The 24,883-nt window shown below is 32.8% G+C and overlaps 1 protein-coding gene across 3 annotated transcripts in view; it reads right to left on the reverse strand.

Annotated features, from left to right (window-relative positions):
- Positions 1-24,883, reverse strand: part of LOC113494525 (aquaporin AQPAe.a) — an 89,820-nt gene that overhangs the window by 50,739 nt on the left and 14,198 nt on the right. Inside the window, exon 1 of one of the 3 annotated variants that reach the window (XM_026872906.1) lies at positions 1,477-1,787. The exons of the other annotated variants lie outside the window; for them this stretch is intronic. Coding sequence (XP_026728707.1) covers positions 1,477-1,513 — 37 coding nt within the window. The 5' untranslated portion in view covers positions 1,514-1,787. Of the gene's footprint in view, positions 1-1,476; positions 1,788-24,883 lie in introns of those variants that run through there. 3 annotated transcript variants of the gene reach the window in all.

Below are 24,883 nucleotides of genomic sequence, written 5' to 3' on the forward strand. Positions count from 1 at the left end.
AACTGTGCTAATATGAAAATATGATTACTTTGTAATTCAAACAATGTCGAGTAGCGATAAGTCGGTTGTATAATTATTTTGCTGGAAAAATATATTTTTATTGTTGTAAAATTGCATATCGCATATGTATATGATTCATATTAACCACGATTCTTTTTAATAGAGATTTAGATGTACTAAAGTTACAGGACATTTGAATTAAGAACCTAGTTTTTAAGTTGAACTTAGTGTAATAAAAACTTTTTGGTCAAACATTTCGTAAAAAAAATGTACAGACTTTTTAAAGATTGTTCTTCCTTAGAGACCTACATAATTTAAAGTCTATAGTTTTACAATTTCAAGGAACAAATTAATTATATTTACTATTCTAAACACGTGCGAATTAAACACGTTTAGTCAATTTTCGGCAACTGATAACTAGTTATAAAACTTGAGGAAATAATTCATTTATTTCTACATAATTATGAGAAAACCAGTTAGAACAGGTGTTTTAAATATGGGTCGTTAATGGGACAATTATTATGCGGGTTTGCGTATCCATAGCAATGGTAAGATTTTTCAGTTATCGGTAAATGTTTGTGAGATGAGGGCTATTGATTTTACATATTTATCTTAAAGATATGTGTCAATAGGTCTTTGTTGAAGTTTATCTCATATGATAAAAGAGACAGTTGAAATTGTCGGCATTTTTATTTTTTTATTCATGATTAAGTTGAATTTGATCAGATGTTCGTAGTTCATAGTCTTAAGTATGTATTATACCTATGATATATGTAGTACGAGATTACTTATTGATATAATATATGTAATAAAAAACTCAACGAATAAGTGTCGAAAAAAGTATTGATTACTCATAAAAACAAAATTAAGCGTATAATAAACACTGGCTGAAAATCGAATCTCAATTTACAAGTAAAAAGTTTCTAATCCTGTTAATAATATTAAATTAAATAGAATATTCTGGTAAACACAAAAAGTCATGAAATTAGTATTCAAGTCAAAATACTCAAATGTTTAAATCGTGCCTATTTTATTGTTAGGTACATCCGCAGAATTCGAATTATTACCTTTTTATAGTATACTTAAGTTAATGTGTTCTTTATTGGTTAACTTGTGACGTATAAACAAGTAATAATGTATCTAAGCATGTACATAAATGCAATGCAGAGGCAATATGTACGCAAATTAATTTTATTATTCCGATGTAAATATTAATTAAAATTGAGCAAAACAATCTGAGTATGTAATAGAAATTATACTATTTTCACAGCGTAAACCAATAGAAATAATGTTACGTTCAATTCCCTAATTAAAAAATTGAAACATAAAAGTTACGATTTAAAAGTAACCAATACATACTTGAATAAATAAAACCTATATTCAACAAATGCGTAAACGCACACACCGGCTAAACTAACGCACATACGAACTCTTTAAATAAAACTATTAAAGATTTAAAAAAAACAACCAACTTACTCTTCTGCATTTCATCCATAGCGTAATCCGTTTTCATTTTCGCGGCAATAATAAACTTTTAATTTTTTAAATAATAAGCACAGTACTGTCCGCTTACAACTTCACCGACCGCACTATTTCGAAATTCGAATTAATAAACTGAGAAAGCGTAATTTGATTTGTAATTGAAAAATTCTTTAGTAATATTTTGAGGTTATTTTTAGTTTTAATATTAGTTGTTAAGTCAAGTTGTGATATTAAATTGTTTATTATGTTGGCGCGAGACTACCTCTCTTAGCGGTTACATACAGTTGAGTGCGCGAGAGTGCGAGATCACGGGGATGGCAGGTACACTCGCCGGTCGCCGCTGCAACACACTTTTATTTTGTGATGTTGAATTAATAACGCTACGTCATTGCGGAAATTTGAAATCGCGGAATTTTTAGGGTTAAGGTTTGGTTCTAAAAATAGTTTGTGACTGAATAGGTGTGTTCTTAATGATTTTTTAATCTTTTTTTTTAATTACTGACGTTTGAGTCGATATCGTGCATTTTGATTTTGCGATAAAAAAAATCGGTTAAAAATGATTAGATTATATCTTTAATTTTTTTCATATTTTTTATCGTAATTATTCGTATTCTTTTCGAAATGTTTGCTTTTTATGTGTATATTGATAAGCTCACAGTCGTTAAAAATAAAGCATGAAAATAACATGCCGATGTAGAGCAATATTGTTAGATTTATTTCCATTACCTCAGTACTTGCAAGTAGAGTAACGAAAATTATTGCAGTGTAAGAAAACAAAAATACACGAAACAAGTTACTAAAAATACTGAAAACAAATTTTCAGAAAGCATTTTTGATATCGAAGTTCATAAATTTTTCTTTCTGATAGTACAGTACCCAAATCACTATAACATAAAATGAATTTTCATTGATAGGTACTGGTTGCATCAATTGGAAGTAGGGTTTAATCAAAAATCCACTTCATACTATTTACAAACATTGTATGTTCGGTCTATCGCACACCAATCTAAGTGCATAATGGTTTATACATAACCGATTTACTCCACAAACCACGCGTAATATTTACCATAGAAACGATTTAATACGTAGCTATTTATGCGTCTTACTCTAAATAACACACTAATAACTTTATATGATTGCATTTTTTTTATTGTAATTTGAATTCACAATCTTCTAACATATAAAATTTCCGTGTCACGATGTTAGTTACCGTACTCCTCCGAAACGGTTCGACCGATTTTTATGAAATTTTGTATACTTATTGGGTAGGTTTGAGAATAGAACAACATCTGTTTTTCATACCCCTAAGTGATAAGGTAACTAAAAAAAATATTTTCTTTTTCGACGAAATTGTTTTTTTTTTTTTTTAATGTGGCATTAAAAATACATACAACTAGAAAAGCTTGTATATTCAGTCAGCTAGTATATTTATAAATATCTATCATAATGAACTATTTCGTTAACGAAGTCATTGCTCTGATACATATCAAAGAATCTGTAGTTATGGAAAAAAGGTTTCTAATTTCTGCAAAGAGGTTGCAACACTTGAATTTTTACTACGAATAAGTTTACACTGGCCATGCGTGAAATACGTAACTTACTATGATTTTATATCATTATATACCAACATTACTACTTATATAAATTTATCTTTTCTATTATCTTATTTACTTAACTAATCTTTAAATAGTCCGTTGTAACAGGAAAAATAAGTTTTTTTTATGTCAAACGTTAACATTATTAGAGATTGACACTCGCTTTACATCAGAACATGAAATTGTCTAATATCCTAGTCAGTTAATCAATTTGTATTTTAAAACTATTCATGGACTTGGGCATGTCGATTTTTGCAACTCCGCCAAGTCCTGCACACCAGAGCCCCAATTCTGCTATTTACATCGGCCGATGAATGAATGGCAGTTCGTAAACAGCAGAATCGGAGCCCAGTACCTAAGTTTTTTCCGCACGTTACTTTGCGGTTTCATAAGAATGAGGCATAAAATTCTATGTTCATAGAAACGTTATCAGTAGCAATAAAAATTCAGTAGGTTGGCAATGTGTGTCCTAGATAAGTAGTGAACGCTATAAGAAAACATTCGTGTTTGCTCGGTATTGTGTGAGATAGCATTATAAACCGCTTAACGTTGAGGTTGTTTTAAAAATATGACGGATGTTATAAATGTTTAAAATGTTATTAGATCATCTTGGTGAGTCTTATAATAGACAATGTCTTCTTTTAACAATCGTATTTAAGTAGGTACGACAATTTTCTAAGTGATGTTCTTAAGTGTTTAATTAACATTCTACTGAACAGAGGTAGCATGGCACATCTAGCCAAGTGTCATTTCTACAATAGTTACTTAACTATAATAAAAACGCTAATTAAGTTAGTTAATTTAAGTGTTTTCTATTAAAGTTAACTATTGTAAAATTGTCACTCGGCTATAGGTGAAGTGTCATTTTAGAGTGTCTCATACTTATCACGCTATCTCCATCACTTTTTACTATTAACTGAAAGATATAATAAATTATAAATTTTTAACTCCCGCACTAACGAATTGTATCATTTTACAGCGGGAAGTTTCGCAAACAGCCAAGTCACATGCACAAAAACACAATTTAAGTTAGTTAGTATGAGAAAAACACTGTTCATCAATTTCTGTCTCAAATTACGTCAATTACCGAAGTCATACCGTAGTATTGATTTGAACACAAATTATCAATTAAACACAATCAGGCGAACACAATCGATTACATTGAACTTGGCTCTGAAATTCGAAGTGCTAACAATTTATACGCTTTGTGAGTACAGTAATATATTGACGTCTGAAGGAATAAATCTTTAATACAGTACCCACATACTAACTTTATGGATTCTGCATATTCATACATATTTTGTCATGTTAACAAGTAATTACCGCTTGCGGAGTTTTGCAGATAAATTTCTGATTTTTAATATCAATAAAAGTAGTCAAAACCTTTTAAAGAGAAAAAAAAGATTTCATGAAGCTCTCATTTCTTCGTAAGAGAATATTATGGACTAAGTAGTAAGTATTGCATAAAACGGGCTTGATAGTAAGCTTCTACCCAGCTTTTAATGATAATTAAGTACTATAGAGAGAACAAAAAGTGGCAGAAAACAAAAACTATAACCACTTTTGTTCACAAAGCGCCTAGAATAGTATCTCGTATCGCAACTTCGACAGTCATTAATACTCTCCATCCTGGCAAAAACAACTAGATTCTAACTAATGACTATAATCAAGCTAACCTAAAATAGATTTCTCAGAGCTTACCATTACATATTAAAGTAATATTATTACAATTGTGAAAAAGAGATATCGCTCTACACCATGTATTGCTCTGTCACCTTTCCACAACCAACTTGACTGCCTCTAAGACGTGGTGGTAGTCCTCCTGATATCGATACCTAGTACATATCTGCTATAAATTGGTATAATTATATGTATTCCTATCACTACATGTGCTATTAGACGGGTCAAGTTTCCGGTAATAGATTATGTTTTTTTACTTGGACACAATTTGTTAGGTACTTGAATGTAGCAATTATTCTCACGATCGCTTTTCGCTTTAGTGTGAATGAAAATTCTGGTACTTGTTTACGTAGAGATGATTTTACAGGTTCTTTGTATTATGCATAAGTATTCGAGTGATCCCGTAATTCCTGGCTAAGGCAGTGCTTTTAGTTAATGTGAGTCTGATGTATTCCCTCCTCATGACTTCGCATAGTTTGTCACTTTTACCCAAAAACCAACAAAGGTTGCTTGGCAAAACTAAAATAATCTCTTAGTTATCGGATTTAGGAATACTGAGTATTTATCTGACCACAGTAAGACTGGTTTTTAAAATTGTAATGACGGTCACTGATGCATTCTTATGATAATAGGATATCTGTGCCCGAATGTGAACTTTCTATACGGTAGACCATGTTTCTCGTAAATACGTATGTAAATCATAGCTCAAAAATATATTTTTTAGTTTTTTGGATCCGTATTCAAAGGGTAAAACGGAAGATTATTATGAAGGCTCCGCTATCTGTTCGCGTTTATATTGTGAACCGTGATATTTAGACAGCGAATAATGTGTGTGGTGTTCGAGCGGTCATAGAATCGATGGGTGTCCAAAGGAATTAGCAATTTTTGAGTCTATTTGTACGAATCCTTTTCAGTATGTGTGAGTATGTCTGGCATATCCGACAAGAACTTGGCCGGTTTTTTTCTTAATTCAATTTGCTGTCTGTCTTATGACTAATCTCCTAGCTATTGTGACAATTAATACCGATTATACCATAAAAGCCTACTTTATTTACCACTTCCTTGTGGCACGATTGCGTACAAAAAATCTTAACAAAATTCCAATTCTAGAAGTGAAAGGTTGATTTGTCAGCAGTATATTGGAAAACCTGAACGAGGTATTCCGATATGAATAATTATGTTAAAATAGAATATCTAGTGTGACTAAAATCATATCTGAGATTTACTCGTGATTCAATAGGAATATTTTATATCTACCTGTTTCTTTCTAACTCAGGGCGTTGGAAGATCAACCCTCATTCCGTCTCTTTTTATCTCTTAGTATGCAGAAGTATTTATGTTTCTTTGAACTAAAATACTGCATTTTGCGGTTTTTGTGTTAGATTTTCCGAAGGGACCGAGAACGCCGACCGAATTAACCCCAAACCCGGGAAAATTATAACTTTACCCCATTATATGTATAATTATATTATTCGTTGATTTCTTGTAAAATAAATGAGTTCCTAAGTGGAGACAACGCATCGGCAAATGTGTAGAGTGCCCTGTAGTCAGGCCTTATTTGAGAAGGAGAGCCGAAGATCAAGGTCAGTGGCGTGCAATAGTAGAGGCCTGTATCCAGCAGACTGAGACGGACTGATGATAATGATGATTATGATGGGAATTCCATATGGAACATATTATAAATATACCTAACCAAAATAGATAGTCAGAAGTACGCAATACTTAAATACATGAATAGTTTTTATAGGGGTTTCCCATTGTATTCGTGAGGTTAATTATAGTGCTGCAATTAATGAGTTATAGCTCCATAACCATTTCCTATAAATAGCTGAACAAAAACTCTTTTATATTTAATTGCATTGTTTAGGATATTTATGCTAATTGAAGATGTATATAATAATAAATATTGTATTATTTTGATCCTAATATCAAGAGATATTGGTATCTAGTTTAAAGATTAAGGGGTACAGGAACTCCTAATTCACCTGTTCACTATAAACAATGGAAATTGAACTTAAACTACTGAACGGATGGCCGAAGGTAAGGTCACTAAGTCAAACCTTCTGTGCGCGATAAGTCGCGGGTTCGTCCCAGGACAGGCGTTTATGTGATCCATGAATGCTTCTCCTAGGTCTGGGTATCTTTGTGCAGGTGACTTGAATGTTTGTAAAACCCCCGCATCACAAAGATTAAACTGCATACTGCGTGAGTCATTTTTCAAAACACTAAATAATATGCAGCGAATACTCTCGCTTGTTGCTAGTTAACTTATATTTAATTATTGGGATTATTGCTGAATTGTAACAAAATAAAAATTAAGTATTTTTTTCGACACGAGAATTGTTAATAATTAATTGTATTTAATCACACTAAACACAAACTTTGCGACGGCCACTTAAAAGGCGGAATACAAACTATAAATTTAACATTTATCTCATTAAGATCTCGATATTAATGTTATTAATCTAATGGTTTACAATTCGCGTGATTATTTTTTATGTTACGCATATAATCCTTTATGAATACACAATGGTATTAACCAGTTAGCGAACGTTGATTCATAAACGAATTAACTTAAACATTTTGACAGACTGTGGGAATGAACATGTTATCTAAATTTTAAACCTGACTGTAAGTTTGTTTGCTTATAACGCTTTTTGTATAAACCACTCAACATATTTTAATTTTTTACACTAATGGATAGCTACATAGTCAGCGAGTAATATAGGCTATATTGTATTCTCGTTTTCCCACGGGAACGGGAAATACGCGGGTGAAACCGCAAGGCATTGGTAGTATCTAATAATTACGCATCAGTTTTGATATCTCAATATATTTTGGGAATAAAAAATATACGTGTCTTTGTTGGATGACTAATCTTTTAATGTAAATGAGATTGTAGAGTCCTTGAAATATTAAACTACTTTTTTTGTCGATTGCAAAGTCAATCGGTCAAGAAAATAATGACTTAAAAATGTTTTAGTCAGGATTTTGTTGATTCCACTTTATTTGAAAATAATAAACACCTAAATGGTATGAAAACCAAAAGTGCGTGTTAAGAACCCTATAGGATAAAATCTTCGAGAAGATTTTTGAAAAATTAAAGGTGGTGATTGACAAATGGACTCATCATTCCACCTCCAGAACAACCAATCAGTCCCGTCCTTTCACTCAGATATCTTGCAAAACTTTGTTGTTGATTTTACATATAAACAGTCATAACCTATGTCAACATTCGATGAACAATTTAAAACATTCCAGAAATCTACAAAACAGGATATAATTCTCGGCTGAAACAGCAACATATAAACTAAGTGCCTTTAATAAATGTGTTCACAAAAACAGGCATGTTATCATCCTCTTTATGGGCCGTGATAACAGACGCCCACCGGCCACCGGCCACCACGCTAACTCACTTATTATTGCGTGAGAACACACAAACAATAGAACAACAAAAACTTCCTGAAACTCGGAATATAGCTTGCAAACAGACTGGCAACATGTTCCTTGTTCCCTGAGAAATAATGTAATGTAACTTGTACTTTAAAGGTATGCAAATAGCTACTGAGAATATGTACGAAGACGTCGCAAAAAATCTCTTAACATTAAAATAACCAGTTCGTGTGTTATCTCACATTCTATTCTACGTAGACTTTCTTACGGGTTTTCATCTTAAAAAACCGGCTAATGTGACTAGGACTCGCGATTCGATCTCAAGAGTTCCGTACAAATACGCTGAAGAAAAAAGGTTATCCCAAAACTTGGCAAGGGTTTGCCGTTCTGGGCTTTCAATTGGCAATTTCGTGCGTAAACTTCGATTTTTATTTGTTGATAGAACTATAACAGAATACGTTATCTGTAAGAATGAAAATTGTCTAGCTAACGTTTATTAGGTACAACCTGGTGACGGACGGATAGACAGAGTGATTAAATAGGGTTCCGTTTTTACAGCTCACTAAAAGAAACCCAAAAAACGAGAATAACAAACTTGCAAAGCACGCTATAAACCTGCACGAATATTATAATAAGATTTATTTCAAGATTTCCTTCCGAATCCTATTATTTTAGCAATACAGGGAAATGGCCTGTCTGGTTGTTAGTACTTCGGATCACGTAGGAACAAAATCCTCGCGGTGACATTGCGCGCGCTGCCATGGCAATGAATAACTGGGAATAATGCATAAAATTAATTAGTACCTCAGTATTGTGTCGTTAATTTTATTAACGCGTTAACTATGCATGATTTAGTATACACTGTTTAAATTGGCAGGTATTGTACTTGAATGTATTGTAAACGTGAAAGTTGAATTGAAATGGCAGATTGAATGAAATTACTAAATGTATCCAGCAATTACTAAGTTCAAAAAATATTGTAATAGTTTCCTAAACCGTGAAAGAATAGTTAAATTATTTGATCTAAGGGCATAACATCACAATTTAAAGTGTTTTTTTACAATTGTGGAAAAGAGATGCCGCACTACGCCATGTAGTGCGTTGTCACGCCTCCACAGCTGTCAAAAACATTATAATTTCGACGTTAAAATTAAATAAAAATAACATCATAAATATTTGTACTACATCCTCAAATACAATAGATTACATATACATGACATATTACTATCAGCTACCTAATCTGATTATCACAGTCTGTCTGAAATTGTAAATTGGCCAGTCATACAGCAAGTGTAAATTACTTGTTTCAATACTGAAACATGGCCGGCCGTGACAATGACAGTCAAATGTTAAGTAATGTCAAACTTGTCAAATTAAATTACACGATTTACGCGTTGGTAATAGACGAAAATATTTTTGAGCGTTAAATTTCAATTACTGGAACTAATGTAGTGTTAATTTTGTTCTTATTTCTTTCCGCACATTACTAAGTGCCTTTAAAGTTTGGAGTAGGATAGATCGATGTGGGAGGGAGATGCAGCTACGTGCAATATAGCGCTCTGTCTCGCTTGCACTCTTTACTGAGAGCTCATATTACAGGCATTGAAGTTTTTAATAATTGATTATATTATTATTATATCCGCATACATATTCCAGGAGCATTAAATAATTTTACAGCAAAAACCAAATGACTACGTTCACACATGAAATTACCCCGCTTTTGTAAATGTGTTTTGATCACGAATGCTCTACTTATTTATATACATTCTTGATTTAAACTAGGACGCCATTACGCGTCTTTTTACGAGATCAATCATTTCCTTTACTTTCGAAACTATATTTAATCATTTGCTAACGTTCGCAAAGCGTCGTCGGCAAATAAATTAGAATACGCAAATTGCCTCTGAAGATGTATGGAATGCAATCGCGTTTTCCATTGTTATGCCAAGATCTTATTTAGGAAGCACATGCGTTTTTATTGTATTAGGAAAGTGCTCTTCAATAATACGCATTACGTGCCTTGCAAAGCGACAGCAATTGACAACGAATGAATGCCATATTTGCTGATGAAGAAGTATGATTTTATTTCGATGTGTAGCACATTTTTTTATATTTACACCAATCGGTTGCATATTTTGCTATTGCTATTGCTTCTGCCCGATACGTAATAGTGCTGCCGTTTGATTTATGAGCCGCTTCGATCTGTGAAATTGCATTTATAGTGGCTTTGTGCAGAAGCGTAGAAAAGTTATTATTATTGTAAGTAAATAAACATCGTATTTTGTTTGATGCATAATCTCTTGACAATTATTTCCTAGTTTCTTATCTAAACCGTAGATTTATAATAGTTCTGAATTCTGACTAAAGTTACGTCATCGTATTTTTTTGAACGACTTTCGTGTAACAAAAAACGGTGGCTATTTATTACAACGTTATTTTTAAGATCGCCGAACACGCAGTAAATTGGCTTACTTGGGAAGTTTGATATAAATAAACGGTTTATGTAATAGTTAATATACATGAGTTTCTACGTCTCGGCCCTGACAATGAACCGGCGCGCTTCGCTGAGCGTTAAACTTTTATATTAACTCATAGTTGTAATGTTTTATACATATTTAACTTTTATGTGCGTATATAAATGTAAGGCTGTCATGCGGATCGGATCTCAAATTATGTATGTAATTGTTTTTAGTTCGGGCAATATATTGTGTAAAATAACGCCATTGATATCATGGTTATTTGATAGTTAAATAACTGGTTGTAGAGAAAACTCGATGTGGTTTCGAAATATTATGTCAAATTGTACCATTTATCTAACATTAATAACTTTCTTATTACCTACTTCTTTTCTTTGTATTTATTGTGTTTTGTTTAGATCTGTTCAGCGCAAAAGGTTTATCAAAAATGAATACGATGGATTAGTTAACTAATCGATTATATTGCTCTCTGGTTAACTTGTTTTGGACATTCTACAGACACGGAAACTAGGCATCAATAAGTAATACAGTACGACAACACGGAGTCATATTTCGAACAGATACCTAAAAATACTGTCTACTTGAGAACTCTACAAAAAAAATATAGGCATATGTTATTTAAATGACATTTCAAGCGACTTGCCATTCAAAATACAATAAACAATAATCTTTTAGTTCAGGAAACGTCTATGTATATATAATCAGCTGTTATACTATTGTTACAATTAGCTACGAGCTGCTGACAGCGCTGGTAACCTAAACCTTCACGGCTGGCACTGGTGAACACTGTGTCGAACGAGGTGACACGTAGCCTTGAGATGAGGGGGTGGTGCGAGTGATGGGAGATAGGCGACGAGGGTGTTTAGTTCGTTAAGTGTGATGCATTGCTTGAATGAGCAACGTTAAGGGGAATGTGCAAGAAATAATACTTCATTTTCTTATACAATATTATTACCTCAACATACTTCTTCAGTGCTACTTTTTGAGAATTTTTAGGTCTTAAAAAAATGTTTAAATTATCTTGGTGTTTTTTGCCTAAATACAATGTTTTAAATAAAACCGTGACTAACCAATGTCAAACAAAAATGTTGAATCTCCGGATATTTTAAATAAAAGCTGAACAAAAATGATTAATCTACCCATGTAGCTTTATAATCTTAAGAGCACATCCATCTACAGGTATTCCATGTGAAATCGTAGCCCATTACTTTAATACATATCTACATAATATGGCAGGAACCTTTCGTTCTTGTAAAACTTAACCTAAAAGATTTTAACCATGTCACAAGTTGTATCAAAGAAAATTATAGGAAAGAGAACAATGAATCATCATTTCATGTAGTCTTACTCTGCATAACCCTTCATTGGGTCAGCTTTCATTTTCTCCAGCTTAGGCTGAATTCGATGTATTTGAAGAGATGGCATGTCCTAGTGAACTGGTATTAGTTTCGTATTTGAACAGTTCTTATTATAATAACTATCTACTAATACTTTCCTAAATAACTTCAAATAAATTACGTTAATAATGCGACCCACCCACAGTTAAACTTCTAAACTGCTTTTGTGGAAATAATAATAATAATTAATTGTTTTGTTAAGAAATCATAAGTTTAATAATATTAAAAAACGAATGAAAACTCAACAACTGATAATAACTAATACTTCGAAATATTTTAATAATTAAAATATAACGCCTACCGGCTGAAACTTGCACCACACCGCATAATAAAGAAACATTCGGTGTCCATCGCGCACAGCGGTACAGACGAGTACAACAGTGGCACGCCACGCGAATAGAATAACAACGCGCCATTTCCTAGACGTTTGTTATCCACCAGAGAAAATTGAGCTATTATCACGTCAATCGCCACCATAATAGTCCCCACTGATGATATAAATTGTTTTTATATGATTGTTGTATATACTTCGCGTGTTCGACCAAACAGGTTTCAGTTTTCGAGAGAATTGTAACCGCAGCGAATCGGGAATGAGGATGGCGCCAGGCGACTCGTAAACGACAGGAAAACATATGTATTTGATGCTGTAATATATTTGTATTCGTTGAATCGCTAACACTCGAGACAAATCTGTTTCGATTCAAAGGCTTTGAAGATGTATTTCCCCATATTTCGGAGTATTAGAAAGCGTGATTTAGTATTACAACTGATCGGATTCCGTACAAAAATGAATAAAGAAAAATAATGCAGATAAAATGGATTAGCAAAAGAAATAGGTACATTAAATAATACTGTGAAAATCTCGACTGTCAACTGTCAAGCTTTCTCGATTCATGAGATGGACAGACCGTGGATCTTCAGTTATGGGTTCAGTTTTTATAGTTTTACCCTTTGACTACGTAACTCTAAAAGAGAAATGATCATTTATCTCGAAAGTACTTGATGACTTGATAACGGATATCGAAGACAATTATAAAATAAAAAACACAGCTATTAGAAAGACGAAACAATTATAAGGAATAATAGAAAATCAGACCTTATGTAAGCAGATTACAGTGTGGGTGTTAAATAGGAAACCTATGATTAACCAAGCACGAACTGAATTAGAAAAATGTACACAATGTACGTATAAGCAATAAAGTATCAAGATAATCTCACATTGTAATAACTATCAGAAGGTTCACAGCTGTTTGTGTTATTTTTTTTATGTCACGATTAGCCGAGTGGTTGACAAGCCTTTGTGTGATCCACGAATGTTTGTTAAACCCCTCGACAGGAGGATTCTTAGTGAAAGAGGTTTTTTCAGGGTTCCGTACGTCTGAATACAAAAACGGAACCCTTATAGGATCACTCGTGTGTCTGTCCGTCCGTCGCTTACAGTCAATTATCTCCGAATCTATTAGACCGATTAAGATGAAATTTGGTACACATATCAATTCCTGTGACCTAAACACAGAGGTGTGACGTGAGCAGATGAAATCTGTATATGGGGGTCATTTTTGGGGGGGAAGGGAAACTGAAAACTTCATCGTGTGACATATCAAATGAAAGGTCTTGTTGACAAGATCTTAAATGTATTTTTTTGTAATTTTAAAAATAAATAGTTTCCAAGTTATTCAAGCAAATAGACGAAAATTGACCATCCCCCCCCCCTTATCTCCGAAACTACTGAACCTAAAATTATGAAAAAAATGCAGAAATTAGTTTTCTCCTTATAGATTATAGGAAAACCTATAAGAAGTCCATGATATTAAAATAACATGATAAATCACTCAATATTGTGCGTACCAACTTACATTTGCAGGTGGAATGTGTGGGAGAACATATTTTTAACTCCAAAAACATGATAGGTAACATCGTACGGAACCCTCTTCACGCGAGTTCAACTCGCACTTGTCCCCTTTTTTTAAATTAAAAAACTAAGTTATGTTAACTGCGGATAATTCATGATTTATGTAAATCTGAAAGGTGGGAAGTGAGGCCTTTGCTCTGCAATAGAACACTAATAATAAATTAATATCTGTTTTCATCACAATTCATGTTTATAAACAGCAATTTATTATTTAAAAATAAATGCAATTTAAAGTTATAGAGTTAGGAGCGAGGTAAGCTAGCAAGGCGAGGCAGCCAGGACTCGTTATATTAAAATAGCTTTAATAGCTAACTATAAAAACTATTTAATGCAGGCTTAGGGTTCACTACACCTACCAACGACTCTAAACTAACACTGTTGTAGTTGTAGAAGCGAGACAGCTATACGCGATGTAGAGCGCCGTCTCTTTCTAACAACGTTAAGTCTTACTTCAAGATTTCGTGGTAGGTCCCCTGAGTAATAACTTGCTGTTTTTACCTGCATTAAGTACTATCTCGTTGGACTTGACTAATGTGGTTGCTGACCGTAATAAGCTTCTTGTGTTACATGCATGTATATGTATGTAGGTCTGTTTTAAACTAGACTTTCGAAAGCTATTAGGTTTTTCTTTTAGTTTGATCGGATTTACCTGATTTAGAAACTAACTCATCGAATGCCCAAGAATTACATAGTAATTCATAGTACGTAGTATTTTAGTTACTAAGTAAGTTATAGGCTTATTTTTTTATATTTCAAGTTGAACGCAAAATTGTAGCTTAATTCCTATCGAATTAAATGCATTTTGCAGCTTAGCGGTGTTTACGGAGTACCGATGCAGAAGCCCTTTTTCTGCAAGTTCACCATTACCTATTTTTTTCAAAAACAATTTCGTGTCATATTTTAGAAAGTTTAACCAAGTGGTACTTCTGCACCTTCCCTACTATGCAACCTTTTATATAACAATGAAACATCTTGAGACGCAAATAACAGGCGTTGACCCCCTCATTACCATGGCATTACGATTCTGTGTCCGATACCCGCCAAACAAAGGAGACTCTAAAAACTAAAACAATGACAAATTACCGCGTTCTGTAACATCCTGTATAGTGTCTGTTTGGCTTGTAGATAAGGTTTGATGTTGTTATCGTGACCTAGTGATGGTCAGGTTTTGTACAGGGTTATTTTTAGTATTAGAAAAGTGTTTATTCATTTCTATTTTTTTTTAAATTTGAGGATAGAATTTTATCAGTAGATTGCTAATATGAGTAACCAGCATAGGATAATTTCGCGTATCTGACAATTGAGTGCACGGATAGCCGAGTCGATAGGTCACCACTCTACGCGAGATTGGTCGCGGGTTCGATCCCCACATAGGACAAGCATTAGTGTGATCCATGAACGCTTCTTTTGAGTCTAGGTTTTCATTATCCAGACGATATGTGGTAACTGATTCAAAAAACAGTTATAGTGTAGGCATTTGGTATTTTGGTTACAAATTTATTTGTAGTAGGTAGGAATACTAGGGATTTAATGTCGCTTATTGGAGCTAAACAATAAAATTCTTTGAGTTTAGAATGAACATCCCTTTTCAAAATTAAACGAGAAACGACCTTAAAAAGGTTATTCAACCTGCCTCATATTTTCCATAAGTTTAATAATGTTCTGAGGAAAAAAAACTATGTTAAATACGTCTGCAATCCACGACTCCTCGATTACTTCCAACGTTTCTTAGAATACAAGGCGGTCAAAGATTTAATTCCAAACAACAATAAAGTAACAAAACTTTTTTCTATATCACCAACATAACGAAACACTTCACAATTTTATTCAGTTCCGTATTTTCTAAACACTAAGGTTTAATTTGGCGAGATTTTATGTTTGTTGGCAGCAAAGAGGTTATAAGTTTTCTCCTGATCGTTACACCTGATTACTGTTGGCACAGCCGCGGACTTTCCAGTCGTGTATTAGTCAGACAAGGTCAGGCACACATGGGTTTCCTCTAAAACGATGACAAAAACTTTATAATTATTGTTACTGGGAATGTTACATTTGGGGGATTTGGCATCGCTTGGGAAGATTTTCTTAGAGATATTGCGCGACACCAAGAAAATGGGATGTTTCATTGCAATTATTCATGTTGCTTTTTCCTCATTTACTTCAATTTTAACTCTAGTGTCACTGGATGGGACATAAAGTATCTCGATCGTAAGTAGTCCAATCTCTTCTATATCTAAGCAAAATGGTTATACTACTAATACTTCTTTATATAGATCTATTATGTTGAAGTTTATAAGCAATATTGTACCTAAACAATTTGGAGAATAAAGGGTTATTCTCGGTCAGATTTCAAAAATAAACTTTAATCTGTTCGGAAACTTAAAAATACGAAAAGTTCGGGCCAAAAGATAGCTAAACAAAAAAGCTGCAAAAACGAGTTTCTAAAACAGGCCAATGGTCAGAAAAACACTAATGATTGGTATAAACATCTCAATTATACCCAGATCATTAATAACACAATACATGAATACAAACATAAACAACTAATTTGGTAACGTCAGCAACAAATGTTATTTATTACAGCATCTTTACACTATAAAATATAAAAAGTTGGAGTGATCCATTAAAATTTTATCAAAATCGGTCCAGCCGTTTTTATAGTTGTAAATTGCATTATCATCGGGTTTGAAGCTACCCTGAAAATTTCAGTCTGCTTATCGAGAAATGCCTCAAAATGGAGTTGCAAACAAACATGAAAAGTGAGTATAAAAACGTGGGAAAATATGCTTATCATCTAGTTGTTAAACTTGAATATACTAATCACCAATCTATGTCACTGAAAAACACTGACGCTTTTAAAATCGGATTGTTGATTCGTGTTCTTTTGTATGGATTTTCTTGTTATTTCTCCATAAGAAAGGCATTTTCACACGGGCAACAAGGGTTATTAATAGGTGTTTACATTTTAAAAGTGACTGCTTTATTGAAATAAAAATATTAAGTTTTTTGTTACTGGCTGTACGTATTTCAATATACTTACTATACCTAAGTTTTTGCAATTCTATGCTTCATTAATGCAAATCAGTGTTTGGCATACATTTCCATTCATTCATGGATCCATTGATTCACAGAAAGGAATCTATTAATCATACAAAATGGAAAATTTTCAAGTGATATTAAGAACCTTTTTAACCGACTCAAAAAAAAGGGGAACTGTTCTCAAATCGACGACGAAATTACTCGACGACTCCTCGACCTGTTTAAAAGATGATTTTTATGTTTAGCCGTCGCGTTGGTCTTAAATTTGGGATAAATTAAGGGTACTTAACCATTTTTATAAGGTACAATGATTCTTTTCCGATTTGAATTGTTGATCATTTATCTTTTTCTATTGCTTAATAGTTACATTACAGTTTGCGCTCTGTACTGTAAAAACAACTTACTTCGAAGTACCTTAAAGTTCTTTTTTGTCAATTTATTGATGTACATAATCATTATTCATTATAACCTAAAGATTCCTTAAATTTGTTTTATTGTGTTTTTATAATACCATATTCTTCCGTGTATTTGATTACTGTAGAGTGTAGGTACTTTAAACTAAATATCAAATCGTTTTAATTTAAATCAACTCATTTAATGCCTATTAGTAATGGTACATAATTACTTTGGTTGCCAATTGTGTAGTAAATAGCCGTTTCTTTATGATTATTATTAAAGTAATTTCCGCATTGAGTTTCCGTATCCTCATAATTATTCCCTATATTATGATAATATTTCGCGCTTAGTTTGATAACTTCATACAATTTCTTTTTTATGGAAAATAGACCTAGGAACTAACTGCTTTCAAAATGTCTAAATTATTTACATGGGATACCTTACAGTGGGTATAAAAGTCATTTACAGTGAGGAATTCTGCTTCTTAGTATATTGTACGAGATAATATGTCGCGGCTTCGATCCCCGCGTGGGACAAACTTTTGTGTTATCCGCGAATGCTTGTCTTAAGTTTTGATGTCTTTGTGCATGTGACTTGAATGTTTGTGAAACCAGCCGAGTTTGCTTGTTTGTATACAAGGATTAAATTCCGTACTGCGAAAGTTGCTCTTAAAGCAATAAAATATGTAATTCTGGCGCTTACATAGTGCTTACCATAAAATACCCTTATGGGTAAGTCGACAAAACGATCTCAATAAAAACGAAATAAAAAAAACACGATGTGAGCTGCTATACACTGAAATCGTAAAAAACTTCAAATAATTCTTAAAATATGATAAACATTCGCCAATTTCTTTTATTGTTCTTTCACGTCTGTTGACATTTAAAATATTTATTACGGCTTTAACAATGTCAACATTCTACAATTATGACGTAGAATTGTAGCTTAAGAATTTCTCGACAATATGACACAGCGTGAGAAAATTAATGTGTTGGATAACAAGATTATCTTTTGAAGGTCTTAAGAATTTCTAAATCTCTAGAATAAAGTTTCTTTTGATCGCATTGCTTATGAAATATACCCGAATTCTAATTAGATTAGGGTCGAGAGATTGAAATGAGAAGGAGTCCAAGTGAATGTAATGGGATTTAATTAGTTTTGAGAATAAGTAGAATATAAACAAAAATTGATCAATTTAGAAACGTTGTAAATAAGCTTAAAAATATGGTAATAATAGATTTCTTTACCAAATCATTTTTGTTCTAAATCAATTTTTTACACGAACCAATTAACTCGCACACAAGAGTACAATTATTATAATAAGTAATTATTTATTTCATAACGGTTTACTTACACGTACTTCACAGTATAACCCGAATAGTTTCTATTCACAAAATCATTAGAAAACATAATTTTTACTACATATTATTATAGCAGTCCGAAAAAAGGGGCATGAAAGATAAACGTATCCTAATCATGCATTTGATAACACGCTAAGATAATTTAGATAGACTACTTGTTTTACACATAGTATAAGGATTACACAAATGATAACACATGTTTTGTAAATTACTATGAAGTGGGGATCGAGTAGTCGATTCGTATCTGTGGCGATATGACATGGCTACCTATCATTTGGAAAGCAAGTTCACTTATAAAAGTGATGTTTTTATGTAACTTATGATATTTTTTCGATATATTTTGCGTCATCATTTTTACATCATTATCATCAATATTTCGGGTGCAAATATTGAAATAAATTGCGCAGAGGGTTTGAAGATTATATCCACAGACACCTTACTGCTAACCGTGATAAATTAAATAAAATAACTACCAAAAAATCATCCTTAAAAAAACCTTCCTACAGAAAAAGACGAACAAAAAATTGCAGAAAAAAAACATTTAAAACAACTACTAAGCGTGCTATACATTCATAAAAAGAATGTTCCATAAAAAACATTGGATTTATTTTTAAATTTAAATTTAAAGACCATGAAAGTCGTGGTACCATGAGAGTACACTCCTACGCAATGGCAGCGGCACGACGGGGCATTGGCCTAGTTTTTATGGCCTGCACTACATCAAACTTCTATATAACATTCTAAGGACTTTTTGCCATGTGTAAAAAAGATTTATAAACGGTGGGCTTGTAATTAAAACCGTTAGAGTATACTGTCAATCAAATATTGGGATGCTGTCATAAGAATTGTTGGGAATTAGACGCACTTGGAAAAGTATCTAGATTTAAACTATTAGGGTGTTATCAAATTTGTGGTTGCTCATAATCTGGCTAGGTATTTACATAGAGCTGTTGTTTGTTTTGATGCATAAGTCTCAGTAATTATATGTCATATTTGAATACTTCTAAATTTAGAGCAGAATTTATATATGTAGAGTAGTTAGTTTGTTACAGATAGGATTTGGATTAATCGTTGGGCTTCTGAAAGTCGAATTGTTGAATAATACTATACTATTTAATACTAGTTACGGGACTTGTATGTCAAGCAAAATAAATGGAACCGCGATTTCATTTAATTAAATACTGAACGTCGTACTGTAAGAAACTATGAATAAACTTGGCAGAATCAAATTACAGAAAAACGATTTCCGTGCTAGGAATCTTTTTTTCGACGATCCCAAAGGACTTGGCCGGATTCTGCCCCAGAGTGTACAAGAACCAAAATAAAACCAATAATTATAAAAAAACGAATAATGAATTTTGAAAATAGCTCAATGTACTGTAGCAGCGGGAGAAAAAAACATACAATAAAAAGATTTTCTTCGTTTGTACTCCACTCAAAAGTACCCTTAATGTTGCCATATAATATTCACAAAGAACAAAGTAGGGAAAGTCCGTCACTATAGACATCGAGCTTAAAATGTAAAATGTTCATAATTAATTATAACTTACATGACACATATATTTTTTTTAAGCTTACTGATTTATTTAAATAAATGAAACCATAAATATTATTAATTAAATAAAACTAAGTTCGCGTACAGAGGAAGATAGTCACTTGTGTGCTGACAACATTGAAGTGATGAATATCGAGCGTCTAATGTCAATGTCAAATCACATTCTCACTTTGTAAACAATAATCTGTCATTGCGCCGGTTTGTTTTTTCGTTTATAATATGTTTTATAATATGTCGTAGCCCCACGCGAGTGCTCCACTAACTAGTCGTACTGTGTATACTTAAGGAAAATGGCCCTTTTACAACCGGATCACAATCGGAGAACGTATCAGGAGACATGTTTTATCATCATTACCTCCCGATATGACTGTTCTTTTATCGGAGTGGTTAACATTCGAGGTATGTTGTAGCATCATTAAATCTTTTTTATACCTACAGCATTCATATTATTCAAATACCTATCTACAATTTCAAGACTAATAAGGATGCTTATTTTACCTTCACAGTTATCATCTCATAGCCATGTCTGTGGTGCGTGTTATGACAAGATATCAAGATGTCTTGCAACGAACTCCAGGGAAAGACAACTCGGTCATATCAATGTTTGTTGTGGCTGTGGTAAATCAGTTACATGTGCCAAAAGACACGAAATTCTGGAGGGAAGCCCAGGCAGTACTTACATGATGACATGTAAGGAATACGTTTTTAAATATCTACATGTGAATAATTGTTACAGTTTTAATAGTGTAGTCAATCACATTAAATAATTTAAACTTATTTGAAGTTCTAATTCAAAATGTAACAGGCGAGTCAATATAGTTACTATGATGTAATATTTAATGCTGATTAAATATTAATTATTAGTAATGAGGAATATTTTTAATTAAGAATCAGTTAGGACAAGTCTTTACTTGCCTTATTTAGATAACTAGTGATTTACTCTGACTCCACATGGATTTTACAAATCTTCGGAACTCTCTGTATTTCTATGCTATAATATGGATGTATTATATACTTTCACCTTCCACATTAATCACTCTATATATTGGTAAAAACTGTATGAATATCTGTTTGATTGACAGAGATGAGATGGGGTATTTTATTTTGTAATATGTGTCTGGTTTGATGTTGGCAATAAAGTAATAATATTTTTATGTATATACATTTGAGTTTACATATATAGAAAGTCAAGCTATTGATTGTCAAGTGTGAGTGGTATTAGTTTCATCTTTTTTTTTCAGGTTAGAGCAGCCAACTTTTTATGTCATGGTTGTTACATGAGAGCTAACAGCGAAGTGAGCCAAAGAATTATTACTGGTTCCAACCGTTTTGACGCCTTAGAAGATCACCAACCTGACCAAAATATCCAAATACCAATTCCTCCACCACCTCCTCCACAACTTCCTCCACCACTTGCTCCACAACTTCATCTTGGCCCAGGTCAAGATGTTTCATCAATTTCCCTACCTAATTATAGATGTTGTGCTAATACATCTAGGCGATGCATATTTAATGGATGTCAGCAAAGTGCAGGTTATTTAGTGCCTACCTTAATTAAATCAGCCTTGCTGTTTTATAATAAGCTTTATGCGGATTCTAATGAATGGGAGTTATTATTGAAGAACTCAAGTTTATCAAATACTTTCGCAGCACTTGAAATTGAAGGAAATCATCCTCTTCTATTAAGAGGACGTATTAAATCGAGACATACGTCCAGGCGTGAATATTACACGTATTCTTTATATGACGAGCTTCCCTCATTTGAAGACCAACTTAGAAATGGTATCTTAAGTTATCGGTGTAATTGTGTATCTAGCAACCGGACTGTTGGATGTTGTGCTCACATTTTGACAATTCTTTGGAACTTGGTATGGACGAGATACCAAGAAGCTGTCTTTTCACCAGCCGCGTTTTATAATGTTTTATTAATATTAAATGTTTCAACAATTTAATTTCTTTTATTTGCTGTCTAATCCAAAATGTTATCAGTTGAATAATATTGTGTAATATTGTTCTAACTTCCAATCAAGTAGATTTACTCAAATTGAAAAATAATGCTGCTTTCAGTGTTTAAGTGAATGTATTATGAATATTAAATGTCTAGATTAAATATTTATATACCAGGAACATAAAAGTGCTTTAATCATAGTTTAACTTTCAACCTAACCTTACTTAACTTTCAACCTTCATAACTCTTGTCAGCGACTGCTGAGCAAAATAAATCTTTTTTATTCTTGTTTCTAACGATGTTTACTATTAATTGACGTAGATTTTATTCGTGTACATGCTGGGGCACAGGTTCATACAATTTCCGGCCATGTCCTTTTGATTATTCTTCCACAGGTAATCTCTTCTTTGGAATAAATGTACTATGTTAAATATTATTGATTGTAGATAATATGGAAATGTAATCTTTTGCAGTGATACGTATTATTACCATCTAAAAACTTGATAGAAATGAAACAATCTCTTTTCTGCAAAACTCTTTCTAAAACGACCGTACAAAAATAATTGTACTTCATTCATTGTGTCAATGTGTCACGTGCCACCAGTTTGACATTTTATTTAATCGTGTTACACTAAATATAACATCGGTAAATAAAGTTGAACCTTTAGCGAGTTCAATCACTAACCTTTACGAATAGTTTGGAAGCTGCCAAATAGTGAAGAAAAAAATAGCAAGTCACTGTTGTCATGCAATTTTAAACCTATCTCAAATAACTCATTATTTTTTTAGTTATTGCGCTTTTTATAACGACCTTTTTGTTCGTTAAAATTATTTGCTTCATACTACCGTCAGTTTTGATGTCAAGTCAAATGATTTCTTCTGAATGTATGTGTCACCTACGAAATATGTGAACATTCATTTGTTTGTTAATAATAAGAAGCTATTATTTATTTAAAATTGTGCTTTTGAAGGGTTGCTTTTATAGGTCAAGATTACGTCTGACAATATTTTATGTTTTTACGATTGCACAGACTAGAATATATCTGGTAACTAGCTGTTGCCCGTGACTTCGTCTGCGTGGTTTAAAGATATAAGTTACGATTTATATCACTTTTTGTGTCACCTGTTTTTTTCACATTTTCCATTGTATCTTCGCTCTTATTAGTTACAGCGTGATGGTTTATAGCCTAAAACCTTCCTCGATGAATGATCTATTAAACACAAAAATATTTTTTCAATTTGAACCAGTAGTTCCTCAGATTAGCGCGTTCAAACAAACAAACAAACTCTTCAGCTTTATATATTAGTATATAGAAGTATAGATTAGTATAGATATGGAGCGACAGCCAACCATAACTAAACATTCCATGATTACCTACTGAGTACCTACTGCTCTAAACAATTTGATATTTGTAATAAATTAATCAAAATTGAAAACTACACAGTTTACTATCTAATATAATTATGAAGTGACGTAATATTTAATCCTAAGATACTTGAGAACGATAAACTAATAGTATATTAGGATAAAGATCTTTGTCGCGCGGCGCTACTGATATCTTATCTGCCATATTAACAATTGCATAATGACCGACTATTGTTAATACATACACTTAGAAAGCCTTGTAAGAACAAGTTGCTAAGTAGGAGCATTTCAATGTATGTTGGTTATCAATGGATTGAAATTGTGGAGTATTGTAAGAGGGTGCGTTTGAGAAGTCTGTTTCCTTACCTTTGAATTTTATTTTAGATTGTTTTCGTATTTCAAAAATATAAGTTATCTACGTTTTATTATTCTGTACAAAATTAAATTTTCTGAACAAAAATAACTCTGCTAAGTTCATTTTTCATGTGTTAGGCACTTACAGACTGGCAGCGGAGTCTTAGTAATAAATAGCGTTCCGTTCCTAGCCTTTGGTTACAGAACTCTACATAGAGGGTTATCGTTTAGCTAAGTAGGTGAAGTTTATGTTCCCAACAAATGTGTTACAGAGAAATAGGAGGATAATTCCGAAATATTCATAAATTGTTTTAGTTTAACATCGAACGGTCATTGGTTGAAATCCAATTATTCTTCTATGAGAAAACTCAATAACTGAGCAGATATTAAATAAGTTCATAGCAATTATCCTTATCACATTCAGAACACGTTTTCAGCAGATGTTGTTGCTGAAATACATCAATTGCAATTACCTAGCTATCACACATGATGAGGTATAGTTTAGTGATAGACGGGCATAAGAACCTTTGTTATGGGGATCCGATTTTACCCTTTAAGTGAGGGATACTAAAAACATGATTGACAGATGACCAACCAGGAAATACCACCCGAAACCATAGTGGGTGGTAAATTGGTGATTAATAAGGATACGTCCAACTGAATGTATTTAGTATCATACACACATATCATACATACATACAATTGAATAGATTACCCACGTGGGAGACGAGGGATCCACATCCTTTGGCTATTTATAAACAGTGAACGAATCGGGCTATTTCTTTGATTAATGAAGTAGGCTGGCAAATAGGGGCCCCAAATTGTCAGCAAATGAAGTTTGTTACTTTAATGTAGATACTCAGAGATCTTCTATTAATGTTCACTTGCAACGGGTTTCGTTGACACTGACATCTATACCTGAATCTAGGTC

The sequence above is a fragment of the Trichoplusia ni genome, chromosome 5 (genome assembly GCF_003590095.1).
Source record: "Trichoplusia ni isolate ovarian cell line Hi5 chromosome 5, tn1, whole genome shotgun sequence".
NCBI classification, from domain to species: Eukaryota; Metazoa; Arthropoda; class Insecta; order Lepidoptera; family Noctuidae; genus Trichoplusia; species Trichoplusia ni.